At 38.4% G+C, this 14200-nt stretch overlaps 1 protein-coding gene and 1 pseudogene across 15 annotated transcripts in view; one reads left to right on the forward strand and one right to left on the reverse strand.

Annotated features, from left to right (window-relative positions):
* SPATA6L (spermatogenesis associated 6 like) overlaps positions 1–14200 on the forward strand; it is a 252007-nt gene that overhangs the window by 26054 nt on the left and 211753 nt on the right. For 14 of the 15 annotated variants that reach the window (XM_032138594.2, XM_058431086.1, XM_058431087.1 and 11 more), the window contains 2 exons: positions 5204–5328; positions 11762–11839. In XM_032138594.2, the coding sequence (XP_031994485.1) occupies positions 5204–5328; positions 11762–11839 (203 nt within the window). The remainder of the gene's footprint in view (positions 1–5203; positions 5329–11761; positions 11840–14200) is intronic. The other variant, XM_032138595.2, reaches the window with a different exon arrangement.
* LOC116458706 (small ribosomal subunit protein eS6-like) lies at positions 6835–7572 on the reverse strand (annotated as a pseudogene).

The raw sequence follows: 14200 nt of genomic DNA on the forward strand, positions 1-14200 counted from the left end.
GTGAGCCCTCATGATCTGCTGATCCTTGATACTAGCTAACTTTTCTTTTTTTTTTTTTTTGCTTTAAGTTTCCTGTGGACTGCACTGTGGGGTCACATGGGCCACAGTTGGGTTCTCAAGGACCAATTTCTCTATTGGCTGAATTGTTACCTTTTCATTTAGCTGTATTTATTGCTTGATATTTTTTCTCATTGCTTTCAAACACACTTATACTCAAAAGACATGTTATGATCATTAAGTTAATAGTACAAGTAAATTAATAATACAAGTAATAATATCCAGGTGTGCATATGGCTTTCCTGCTAAAGAATGAAGAAGTCTAGTGATCTTTGCTGCCAAGAAATAAAGACCTTTCCTGTTCTTCAGTTTACAAAGGTGGGAAAAAGGGAATGGACACAGGGGGGCAGCGTGATCCTATTCCACAGTGAGCTTGACGCTTTCTATTAACCTCTGAGATCAATACCTTCACTTTGGGTAAGTCAGGTATATTCAGTCCCACTGTAAAAGCCTATTCTAATGGGTACCCATTCACTTAACAGAGCTTAATTTTATACTTTGATAGCAATGCTTTTATAGGAATATTTTATACTTTCATAGCAATGCTTTTATACTTTTATAGGCATTAGCAAGGAAAGAACTTTTGCCTCAGATTATTTGGTTTTGAATTCCTACTTTGCCGTGTGGTATCACTAGCCATGTGGCATCATGACAGGTCAGACTCTCAGAGCCTCAGTTTCCTTATCTGTAAAGAGGGAATCAAATGTGATCCTGTGTCTGGAAGTGCGCTGTCAATTCTGACATGCTCTAAAAGTGTTGGATGTTCCTGCAGCCAATGTTGTTATTAAAATTGTTATTTCTCTTAAAGTCTCCTTTGTTTCCTTTTTGGGGGAGAAGTTCGTTGATGCCGTTGATGATGTCACTGTCTGTGTAATTAGCTCTTAAGAAGAATACTGAGTTCTTGCAGATACTTCCCTTGACCTATAAGACTTGTTCAGCCTGTGAATATGTTTCTTATTTCTAACCTAGGCTCTTGCTGTACCATCCTCTTAGTGTGCTGACATTTTCACACTGGGTGGCAGTTTGGATTTCTAGAAAATGACCACACCAGAGAGACTGTCTTGAGAAGCTTCATAGCCTTCTATTTATTTGTCTAACCCTGTTTCAGTCTATTTTTATTCCTGTGATTCTAAAGATAGGGTATGAGCTCGCTTTCAATTTTCCAGCCTCTTACTTTTATCTAAATTCTTGATAAACACAGGAATAATAATGTAGCAGCTATCATTTAGATGCAGGGACAAGAACTAGCCAAAGCATATGAAAGGAAAGAGGAAAAAGGAAAGGCCTCCTGTGTAGAACATCATATCGTGCATCTAGGTGTTTGTTCCCGATAGGAACATAATGATGTTTACAGAAACCGAAGCAGTTCTGGGGCCGCTGCTGGGCTGGTGTCACGGAGCAATCGTGGTAATGGTAGGCAATGTGAGGTGCCGTGCTGTGCATTCTACATGGCTTTGTCATTTGTCTTCACAGTAGTCTTAAAGGTCAGGTACAATCACAGTTTTTACATTTTCTTGAAGAGGAGTCTGAAGTTAAGTAGTTTACATGATTTGCCCAAGATCACATAGTTGGTAAGTGGTGGGGCAGGGATTTGAACCCAACCGTGCCTGACCCTAGAACTTGGATTTGTGGTACACATCTGTAATCCCAGTTACTCGGGAGGCTGAGGCAGGAGAATCGCTTGAACCTGGGAGGCGGAGGTTGCAGTTAGCCGAGACTACGCCATTGCACTCCAGCCTGGGTGACAGCGCAAGACTCCATCTCAAAAAAAAAAAAAAAAAAAAAAAAAAAGAGTTCTTAACTCTATAGGCTTCAGGAGAAAGTTGTGTTTTGTTGCTAGTGATAGCTGGGGAAATTGGCACGTCACTTTCCATTTGCAGGTTGTACTTCAGAGTTTCTGGATGGAGGCAGAGTCTGTTTTTGGCCAACCAGGGTGGGAGAATTATGCCCATCACAGGGAGCATGGTAAGAGGAGCATGGATGAAGAAGGCCAGGATGAGACTAGTAAATGAAGCAGATAATTGATGTTAGAATTACACCCATTGGCTGAGTGCGGTGGCTCACACCTGTAATCCCAGCACTTTGGGAGGCCAAGGCAGGTGGATCACCTGAGGTCAGGAGTTTGAGACCAGCCTGGCCAACAAGGTGAAACCCCGTCTCTACTGAAAGTACAAAAATTAGCCAGGCATGGTGGCGGGATGCCTGTAATCCCAGCTGCTTGGGAGGCTGAGGCAAGAGAATCGCTTGAACCCAAGAGGCAGAGGTTGTAGTGAGCCAAAACTGTGCCACTGCACTCCAGCCTGGGCAATAAGAGCGAGAATCTGTCTCAAAAAAAAAAAAAAAAAAAAAGAATTACACCCATCTTCCCTCCTGTCTTCCTAGCCTCTCTATCTCTTTATTCCTAGTAATTTACTCTTAGGGAACTTAATTTTTAATTATACATTTATTTGTATAATTGTTTAATACTCTTAGACTGTAAGTTCCTGGAGGGCATTGATTATATTTATCTTCTTCACTAGTATAAATCCAGTGTCTACAAGTCTTACTATATAGGAGGTTCTCAATGAATGAAGTGTTTTTTGAATGTATGAATGAAAATAAATTATTGAAAAATAAATGAAGGGTAAGAGTTGGAAAAGCTTTTAGAGAACATTAGTCTCCTCCTTTTTTTTAATAGTGTGGAGACTGAGTCTCAAAGAGGGTAGCTAATGCTTATTGAGTGGCTAACGTAAGCTGGCACTTAAGCAAGTTATCTTACTTTAGTCCTCATGTTCATTCATTTAAGAAGCATTTGTCAGGTACCCATTATGTCCCAAGCGTTGTTCTACAGGTTTGGGGGCAGCATCCAGGATGCTGCACTTCACCACTAGTCTCTGAACATCATTGAAGTTCAATTTTAAAATGTCTATCTTTAGAGATATTTCAAGGGGCTTGTTGAAGATACTGACAGTGAGGCCCCCTTTTCAGGTGTGATTGTCTTGGCTCGGCCCTGTATTGATTGAACTGCTCTGAGTTCACACCTTTCTAGGGACAGCCTTGCTAGCAGTAGAATAATGTACAGAAAAGACAAAGTCACTGTTTTCATGGAGCCTTGATGGAAGCAGATCACGAATAAATACATGAACAAAAATATCAATTAGTGGTAAATCTTATGTCGAAAGTAAAACAGGGTGATGTGATGGGGAGTGTCTGGGAAGGAGTGCTCTTTTGGGTTGGGTTGCCACCTTCTGATAAGATGACATTTAAACTAAGCCTGTTATTCAATAGAAAGGAGCCAGCCATGCAGAGACCCAGAGAGGGAATCTTAGAGGGAGGAGAACAATAAGGCAAAACCGTTATGTGGAGGCGAGCTTGGCATGTTTGAAGGACAGCAAGAAGGGTAAGGGATGACAGGGAACGACGATCAAGAGGGAGAGTGGCAATAAGTGAATTAGGAGAGATTATTAGAAGCCTGATTATATAGTCTTGAAGTCTAGGGTAATGTGGTTAGATTTTATTCTAATGCGATGGGAAGCCCGTTGGAAGGTTTTAAGCAGGAGAAAGGCACAATCTGATGTATTTAAAACGTTGCAGTGTGCGGACAATGGATTTGAGTGCAGGAGAATGGAGGCAGGGAGATCAACTATGGCCATGGCAGTAATGCAGGAGAGCATGCGTGGTGGAAGTACATTGCTGAGGAGGGAACATCAATCCATTGTGGCTGGAGCGTGGCTGAGAGGGCACGAGTGGAAAGAAATGCTATTTATGATGAAAAATCTAGAATAATTTCTTTTTGCACTTTGATTCTTTCCTCGGTAGAACCGAAACATTAATATTAAATGGAGTTAGTAGGAGGAAGAATTTAATACATCATATTATTTGATGTAAGGTCAATTATGTTCTACAGTTGATGTACTGAAAACAAAGCAACCCTCATTAGAATTCTTCTCGTAAGTAAAGTGGCAGCCACTAAATAGCAAAACTGCCTCATTGGCTACAGTTACTTTTTTGATGGTCCTCTGTGTGGGGACCACTCTCAATCCAGATCACTTGTGTGGCACCTGCTATGTGGTCAAGGATGATTCAGATGGTAGCTTTCTGTCCTTCGGCTCAGTAATTGTTCATCCCATTAGACCTAAGATCTTTTGGTAATAAGTATTTTGTAGTATCACTTTTATGATACTGAAAATATTTCTAGTTAATATAATCAACTTATACGAGTCACTGTAAAAATTAATATAATATTCTGACTGTAATATAAAGGAAAAATGAAAGTGGTTTATAATAAAATGTATATGTTAATACGTAAGTGTCAAGCATGATGAAGCATTTAGATGGGACATGATTTTCAAAATATCAAACGGATCTGGTTAAAGATCCAAACAAAACAAAATACAATTGTTCCTTGATTTACACCGTACTTGGAAAAATTCAGTGTATTTCCAAATTATGCAAAAAAAAAAGCTTCGTGTTTACATGTAACATAGTTACATAATTATTTTCAGTTACATGGTTAAGTTCTAGGCTCAGACAATTATAAAATAGTTTTTAGTCTGCAAGAATGTTTGCAGGATATTAGAAAGTCATTGGGGATGGGGGAGATTGTGTGATGTGCATGAGTGAGCACTGCAGGACTCCCTCACACCTCTGGCTCCTGCCCCTGAAATATTTCCACAAATGTCCAAAATGTCCCTGGGGTTGGTACCCCTGCTGAGAACCACAGCTGTAGCTGTCATCTGGGCCCTTGGCATCCATGCATCACAGAACACATTGAACCCCAGTCTAAACTGTAAAGTTGTATGAGCAATGCTATGTCCACCTTGTTCCTGTTCTATCCTCAGTGCCTGGCTTAAGGTTTATCATTAGTAAAAATTTGTTGCAGGAAAAATTGGATGGATAGATGGAAAGATAGATTTTCCTATTTGTTCTGTTTTGTAGAACATCTCTTTAGTCTTTTTTTTCTCTGTTATGACTTTGGAAGGCTTTAAAAAATTATCCACGAGATAAAAAGTAGTAGAAATTAGTCTCCTCCTGAATAACACATGCTAGGATCAATATGTCTATTTTTACCTGAGTGCCATCTCTGCCATCATCTGCCTGAACTTTTATTTTGTTAAGCCTGGAGGTGCAAATACAGATATTTATGCTTTTTCTCTTTTCTTTCTAGTGTGGGATGAGTTGGCCTACTATGAAGAAAACACACGAGATTTTCTTTTCCCAGAGCCCAAGCTGACACCTTCTCACCCTAGGAGGTGTAGGGAGGTGCTCATGAAGACGGCTCTGGGTTTTCCAGTAAGTGATTCATGCTCATCTGGGCTTCTATTAGGAGAGAAATTCTTGGGACCTGAACGTTTTATTCCTGACAGGGTTTGATCTTTATCTTGGTTAGTACCCCTGCTGTTCTGTTTAGTAGCTGTTTAGATGCCCAACTCAAGGTACCAAATTATACTGATTTCCAGTATTGATCTGAGAGGTGGAAGTTTTATCTAATCAGGCTAAAATCATTGCTGTATTTACATTGTCACATAGTTATAAAAGCCTCCTTTTGTTGCAGATTAACAGAAAGATTTGTTTGTTTAGTTATAGCTATTATGACTAGATAGAGTAGCAACAGTAGTTTTGTTATCTTTATTTTGCGCTTTCAATTTTTTACATAAGATATTTTCCTCCCGACAATTCTCAAGTTAGCCGAGGCAGATATGGTCTCCATTTATCAGAGAGGAAACTGACAGAGGCTCGCAAATTGATATTACTGAAGGATCTTGAAGGATATAGCAGATACTCCGTTGATAATTTAATTCTTTGGGGGGCATTATCTGAACCCAAATTCGGGATACTCATTTTGATGTTGTCTTTGATGATTTCTATTCCCACAGCAACCCTGACGATTTTCTTGACTTTTACGTCACTTGAATGATCTCCATTTAAAAGGCCACGCCTTTGAGAATTATAAAAAATATTTTGATACTAAGCTTTTCTCATATTGCCCCATGAATTGCAATTACTATAATTTGTTATTGTTTCTACTTTGTTGCGAGTACTGTGCAGAATATATTTAATGTAACAGTCAGGATCTCTGTTTCTGTGAAGCTTATCATGACAGAGCTTCTAATACTTCAAACAGCAAACATTCATTAAAGGTTGTCCTAATCAGAATTCCTAATGACTGTAACCCCAAGCCCTTCATTATCTTTGAGAGTTTGATGAATTTCACTGAAACTATCTTTGTTTCTCCAAGATCTTCGTGTATCATTTAAATCCATGGTACATGTGAGAAGCTTGCCTTTAATTATTTTATTTTGAGTTATTGGGATATTGCTCTTCAGAAGCTAAAAGGGATTAAAAACTGATGAGAATCAGGTAGGGGATACTCTGTTATATTAACTTTGGTTTGCCTAGTTCTCTGTTAAATAAAAGGCATCTACAAACACTGAGCTGGTATCCAGCCAAGTTTCAAGATAAAAAGAAACAAACTTTCTTATATTTAATTGAGTGTTGTCTCTCTTTAACTTTATGGTCATAAATAGGAAAAATAACCTATAGGAGGTTGTATTTATTGTTATTTATAAATGCAGTTAGTCATTAGAGAAAGGGTTTTTTAAATGTGTGGAAATACCTGCATGCATTAGAGGTAAAGTATTCTTACAATTAAGTTAATCAAATTACATTTTAAACAATTTGTGAATAGATAGAGGGACTCAATTTCTCTCAACCATTCTATAAATCAAAATAAAACCAATTGCCATAGCAATGGTTTTTGGAGGGTAGGATCTGATCTTATTTGTTACTCAAAAAGTTTTATTTTTGAGTGGACTCAGAAGTAGAAGCTCGCAGAGAGGGCTGCCTGCCCTGTTGGCAATCTATTCCTGGCATTTTTCTTTGGTCTCCTTCATTCTTTTGGCCAAAAGTTTAGCATATTCTGCAGCCTCTCTCTTATTTCCCTTAGTAGTCTGTTTCTTCAGAGTAATATACCAGAGTTTGTGTTATAGGACATGTGGAGTAACAAGACACTGAATCTTGGGCGCTTTGGTTCTAGGTTTCTTACCTTCTTTGTTTAAGGGCTTTATTACAATATATTGGCAGATATCATCTTTTTTAGAGTGATTGAAAAGTGCAGACTGTGCTATGTCTTTTGGGCCCCAGGCGACAAGGCACCATGGTGTCAGTCGGTCCGGGAATATCCTTCTCTCCTTTTTTAATGATAACCAAGTTGAGAATCGTCAGATTGGTGACCACATTGTGACCCTGGACAGATTTTCACTTTCTTTCTCCAATTCTTCTTGGTCTATAACAGGAATGCCCCTTCTCAGTAGCAGGTAGACGTGGCCATGGGTCAAGACACTCTGCTTTATGGGGAAAACTTGTCTTTCCCACCGCTGATTTGGACCATATAACCCTCCCAGTCTTCACCTAGAGCATCTCAGTAGTAACTTCTGTGGCCATATGCTTCTCATAAAAAGTATGAAGTTTGCTTTCATCATCCACTTCAGTGAATTTCTGGCAGCCAGTGGCTGGAAAGGAAATATTCAGCTTCATCTCTTTTTTTGTTTGTTTGTTTTTGTTTTGATGTCTAACCAAGTAACTGTTAATGTATTTATTTGTATACAATAAAAGCGTCATGAAAGTTCTGTGTTGGGGATCACATCCATGTTGCTTTCACAAGTAAATAAGTATTATTCTGAACTGGAGAATGTTAGTTATGTCCTGATTAATGCAATACATACTTCCTTTGGCAGGTATTTCCTCTGCTTTAATAGACAATTTCAGAAAGACATGTTAAGGGGGGAGAATCACACAATACTAAGGATCTGAGGGCCATAAACATCACATATGTTGAGTTTGCTTTTAGTTTTGTTTCCAACAGCTCTTAACCAATGTCCCTGGCTGTAATCTAGGTGCTAGACACATTGCAAATCCTCAAAAGCGTTTAAGATGAAAGAGTAACACACTTAATTTTTTTTTTTTTTGAGATGGAGTCTTGCTCTGTTGCCCAGGTTGGAGTGCAATGGAGCGATCTCGGCTCACTGCAACCTCCGCCTCCCAGGTTCAAGCGATTCTCCTGCCTCAGCTTCCTGAGTAGCTGGGATTACAGGCACTCACCACCACGTCTGGCTGATTTTTATATTTTTAGTAGAGACGAGGTTTCCTCATGTTGGCCAGGTTGGTCTCGAACTCCTGACCTCAGGTGATTCTCCTACCTTGGCCTCTGAAAGTGCTGGGATTACAGGCGTGAGCCGCCGTGCCCGGCCTTCAGCTTCATCTTGAAGCAGCTGATTGCCTCTGAGATACCACAAAAAAGAGCCATCACTTTGATAATAGCTAATGTTTCAGCCTGGCCAACACAGTGAAACCTCGTCTCTACTAAAAATACAAAAATTAGTTGAGCATGTTGGTGCACACCTGTAATCCCAGCTACTGAGATACTGAGGCAGGAGGCAGAGGTCACAGTGAGCCAATATCATGCCACTGCACTCCAGCCTGGGCGACAGAGTGAGACTGCATCTCAAAAAAAAAAAAAAAAAAAAAATAGCTGATGTTCACTGTGTGCTCACTGTATACCAGGTACTGTGTTGAGCTCATTACGTGGATTATCCTGTTTAGTCCTCCTTCCCCTTGTGAGGTGACAGCTGTTCTTTCCCCACTTTAATGGGGAGGGAAGCTGGTGTAAAGAGTTTCAGAAATGCACTCAGGGTCACAGAACTGGTGAGTGGTGGAGCAGGGATTCTCATGCTGGCCTGAGTGGCTTCAGAGCCTGCACTCTTACTCACTGAACGATGCTAATTTTCTCATATTTATTTCATCCCACTATCTGATTTCTTTTCATTAATATTGTTGGAAGCAAGAATGAATTACATATACGTGAGACAAATCATTCACTTTATTTTCTCCTAATTTATCAATTTATTAATAATTAGATTTATTTCCTCCACTAGCATGTGGCTTTTCTTTGCATTTCTGTATTTTGCTGTTTTATTTCACTTGACACCTAACAGTGTTTTTTATTTCCTGGTGAGGTCAAGAATTTTTTTATTTTTGCAATATTATCTAGTCTCATCTATCAGATAATAGATAATATTACTGTCTCATCTATCAGATAATAGATAATATTACTGTCTCATCTATCAGATAATAGATAATAAAAGATAATACTGTCTTCCTGTGAGGCAATGAGAAGATTGCACAATTATCTATTATCATGTTAGGTTAAGACTGACTTTGTAAAGTGAGCATAAAAAGCATTTAAAAATTATTTTTATTTATGTATTATGTTATTTATTATGTTAAATCCTTTCATTGACCAACCATTATCACCATCATTCCATTGGTAAGGAGACTGGATGAGATATAGTCTCTGAATTTCTTTTTTTTTTGAGACGGAGTCTCGCTCTGTCGCCCAGGCTGGAGTGCAGTGGCGCGATCTCAGCTCACTGCAAGCTCCGCCTCCCGGATTCAGGCCATTCTCCTGCCTCACATTCTCCGAGTAGCTGGGACTACAGGCGCCCACCACACGCCCGGCTAGTTTTTTTTTTTTTTTTTTTTTTTTTTTTTTTGTATTTTTAGTTGAGACGGGGTTTCACCTTGGTCTCGATCTCCTGACCTCGTGATCCACCCGCCTTGGCCTCCCAAAGTGCTGGGATTACAAGCGTGAGCCACTGCGCCAGGCCTTAGTCTCTGAATTTCAACTCTAATGTATAATGTTATGCTAAAAACAGCATGGTATGAAAAAGAAAATACGTTCTTCTTTATTGTCTGTAAGTCATTGCAAGGAGTGGAGGTCATAAAAGGTGAACAAAAGTGTGTTACAGAGTGTGGATTCCTTACCAGCAGGGGACTTCCTTCCTCCACTCTGGGCAAAGTGGATCAGGAATTTGAAAATCTATTAGGCAGCTGCGTGTACAGTGGTTAAGTGTGGAATCAGATTGTCTGGGTTCATTCCTAGTTTTGTCATGAATGGCTATGAGACTTTGGGTAAGTTAATTTCTTTGTGCCTTAGTTTACTCATCTGTAAAATGAGACTGTAATAGTACATCCCTTGCAGGATTATTGTGAGTGTTAGATGAGGTAATATATAGTGTTTAGCACAATACCTGGTATATGTATAGAAACCCTTAATAGCACTGGCACATGTAATAAGCATGCAGTGGGTGTTGGCTTCTTTTCTCTCGAAGACTTCAGCTGGGGCAAACCCTGTTTTGGAAGCACCTTGAGTATAAGTTGTATAAATGAAAATGAAATATTAGAGACTGGAGGGAGAGACTACTGTGGGCTTACCTGGAGGAGTTAGAGTGAGATCAGACATTGAGACATGGGTAAAATTTGGATGGAAAAGAAGAGAAGGAAGGTGCCCTCAGGGCAAGAATGGCCAGGTGGTGTTCTCTGGGGGAGAGTAGAGCAGAGAGGTGATGCAGAGGGGCCACTGGTGAGTCGACGGGGTCAGAGGGAGACTGTGTAATTTAGTCAGATCCAGGTCCTGTCCCTGTGATGCCATTTATAAGCCTTGTAAATTTGGGAAAATTGCCTTAATGTCTCTTTTAGGCCTGTTTTTTGGGGAAAGCAGTTGTATTTTAAAAATTATTATACAATAAAATTGATGCTTTTTTGGTGTACAGTTCTATGAATTTTAACACATGTATAGATTTGTAAAACCACTACTACGATCAGTATATAGAACAATCCCATTACTCCTAAAATCACTCTCATGTTACCCCTTTATAGGCACACCCTCCCCCTTGCCCTAAGCACTAGTCTTTTCTCCATCACCATAGTTTTGTTTTTTTGAGAATGTCACATAAATGGAATCATACAGTCTGTAACCTTTTGAGACTGGCTTTTCTTACTTAGAAGAATGCGTTGAGATCCATCCATGTAGTTGTATGTGTCAGTCATTTATTCCTTGTTATTACCGAGTAGTTTCCATTATGTAAATACACCACAGTTCATCTGTTCACCCATTAAGGACGTTTGGATTGTTTCTAGTTTTTGCCCATTTTTCAGTTTTATCATCTGTAAAACAGGATAATTATAGTAATTGTACCTACCCTATAGGATTATAAGAATTAAACAGGATAGGGTATACATATATACATATGTATATATTATATATACATATGTATATATATTATATACACATACACACATATATATAAAACACAATATTTTATACAGTATGGTACTAAGAACAAAAAATAGAAATATCAAATCAGCGCAACAAAATGAATTTGGAATTAGATCTAATGAATATAAATATCTGATATAAGATATAAAGCAAGTTTTTCAAAGCAGGTAGGTAGAGAGGAAGACTCTGTATTCATACCTCTCTCTAGGTGATCTCATTCAATTCCATGGTGCAGTGTTTTAAGTAGAGTAGCTAACATCATGGACACTGGAGCGGGAGTGCCTGAGTTCAATTAATAGCCCTCATTACTAGATGGACATGTTACTTAAACTGTGTCTTATTTGAGGAGATACTCTTATAAAACCTGCTTCATGGGGTTATGTTAGGATTAGATGAGTTAATATATATGAATTACTTAGGCCTGGCTCTGATACATAATATATATTACGTAAGTGTTTAGCTATTCTTACCACATATATATTTTAGATAATGTGTGTGGATTATGCCACACAGAAGAGCAGTTAGGTTCTTGTATGATTTCAAGTTAGAATGAGATGGCTAAATTTCTAGTAATTTTATTTGCTTTTTTTAATGCTGTTTTATTTTTAGGGCATTGCTCCCAAAATAGAGTTTTCTACAAGGACAGCCATCAGAGAATGTGTGTTTCTGCATAGAAACAGATTTCTTGTAAGTACAATACAAATCTAGTGATAGAAATGACTGGATTTTTTTTTTTCAAATTTAAAGGATTTTTGCCTAAACTCAGTTTATCAAGTTTACATGAAACTAAACAAGTAAAAACCTGGAAATTTTTTACTAGGTTTGAATTTCTATAATTCAAACTGTGTGCTCAGCCAGTCATATTAGAGTATGTTTGGTACATATGTTTGGCAGCATGATGTAGCTGGAGGAAGGGTGATTCAGAAGCTAAAATTACAAATTTGATGTAAGTGGGCTAATTAGCTTTTGTTATTGTTGTTCTATGACATTTACTTGTGATCTTATGAACAACAGTTTCCATCTTTCTTTTTTAAAAATTTAAAAATTTTAGGCTGGGCATGGTGACACTTTGGGAGGCCGAGGCGGGTGGATCACCTGAGGTCAGGAATTAGAGAACAGCCTGGGCAACATGGTGAAACCCCACCTCTACCAAAAATACACAAATTAGCTGGGCATGATGGTGTGCACCTGTAGTCCCAGCTACGGGGGAGGCTGAGGCATGCAAATCGCCTGAGCCTGGGAGGTCAAGGCTGCAGTGAGCCAAGATGGCTCCACTGCACTCCAGCCTGGGTGACAGAGTGAGACTCCGTCTCAGAAAAAAAAATAATAAAATAAATAAATAAATAATAAAAATAAAATAAAAATTTAGAAATTTTAATTTTTTATGGATACGTAGTACCTGTATTTATTTATGGGGCACATGAGATATTTTGATACAGGCATACAGTGTGTAATAATCACATCAAGGTAAATGGTGTATCCATCACCTAAAACATTTATCCTTTGAGTTGCAAACAATCCAATTATATTCTTTTAGTTATTTTAAAATTTACAATTAAATTATTATCGACTATAGTCACCCTGTTGTTCTATCAAATACTAGATCTTATTCATTCTATTTTTTTTTGTACTCTTTAACCATCCCCACTCCCCCTCAGCCCCCACGACCCTTCCCATCCTCTGGTAACCATCCTTCTACTGTCTGTCTCCATGAGTTTAATTGTTTTAATTTTTAGTTCCCACAAATAAGTGAGAATATATAAAGTTTGTCTTTCTGTGCCTGGCTTATTTCACTTGATGTAATGACCTCAACTTCCATCCATATTGTTGCAAGACATAAAAAAGAATGGCTGAATAGCACTCCATTGTGTGTATGTAATATAATTTCTTTATCCATTCATCTGTTGATGGACACTGAGGTTGATTCCAAATCTTGGCTATTGTGAATAGTGCTGCAGTAAACATGGGGCCTTCTTTCTTTTGCTGAGGCTGATGCTCAGATTGTACTCATGGTCCATCTTTGGTAAGCGTGAAGGGTCTTAGGACATCGGTGTGTACTCCCTCAATTTTATTCTCTTCTTCAGTCCTAGTGTCTCCCTCACCCCAGTTTCTTTCTGTTTTGCTTTTACCTTTTTGCATATAATGTTGTCGCCACTTAAAATCCCTTCTAGAACAAGATGGAGAAGGAATAAAGGTAGTTTGTGAAGCTTCTCCAAATACTTTGGGACGGGGTATAGTAAAACCTGTAAGTGAAACAAAATGCTTATCCCAGATCTCATATATGGTCCTAGAAAAGACCTTGAAAATGTGGGCTGTATGTTACAGAATACTTAATGAGAAAGAAGGGCCAGTAATCTGTGCAAATCTATCAAAACTCTCAGCATAATAACTCATATAATGGGAGACCAATGATTAATTTTAAGGAAGGCATTATCTGCTTTTTAGTTTTGCCTTATTTATCCTCTCTTCTCTCCAATTTATTTGGGATGTGTTCATAGCAATTTTTCGTGTTTCTTTCTCTTCCATTCTACCATTTTAATGTTGTTTTAACTTCCTAGGTCTTCCTTTCAGTGTTAACTTTTTAAACAAATAGTTTCATTGTTTTTTTTCTTGAACTCCTGGCCTCAAGAGATCCTCTGCTCCAGCCTCCCAACATGTTGGGATTACAGGCATGAGCCACCGCACTCAGTCTGTTTTTTTTCTTTCTTAAAACAGAAGTATCACTTTATTTTAGAAAATTAGAAAACAAAGATAAATAAGCAAAAAGGACCCAAAATTTAAAAAACCCTTCTCATTCTTGCCATTTAGAGAGCAGCATTATTTTTTTTAGTATATTCTGTACACACATCACACTTTTAAAAAAGATTGAGATAACGCTGCATTGCATATTATTTTGTACCCTTCTTTTTTTTGCTTAATTTATCATAAACATTTTCTCATGTCCTCAAGTATTCTTGTGCCAGACAATTTTTCATGGCTTCATGGTATTCCATTGTATGGGAGTACTATAATCTGTCTGGCCATTCATTTTCCTTTTGTTGAGCACTT

The sequence above is a fragment of the Hylobates moloch genome, unplaced genomic scaffold (genome assembly GCF_009828535.3).
Source record: "Hylobates moloch isolate HMO894 unplaced genomic scaffold, HMol_V3 SCAFFOLD_19, whole genome shotgun sequence".
Classification (NCBI taxonomy): domain Eukaryota; kingdom Metazoa; phylum Chordata; class Mammalia; order Primates; family Hylobatidae; genus Hylobates; species Hylobates moloch.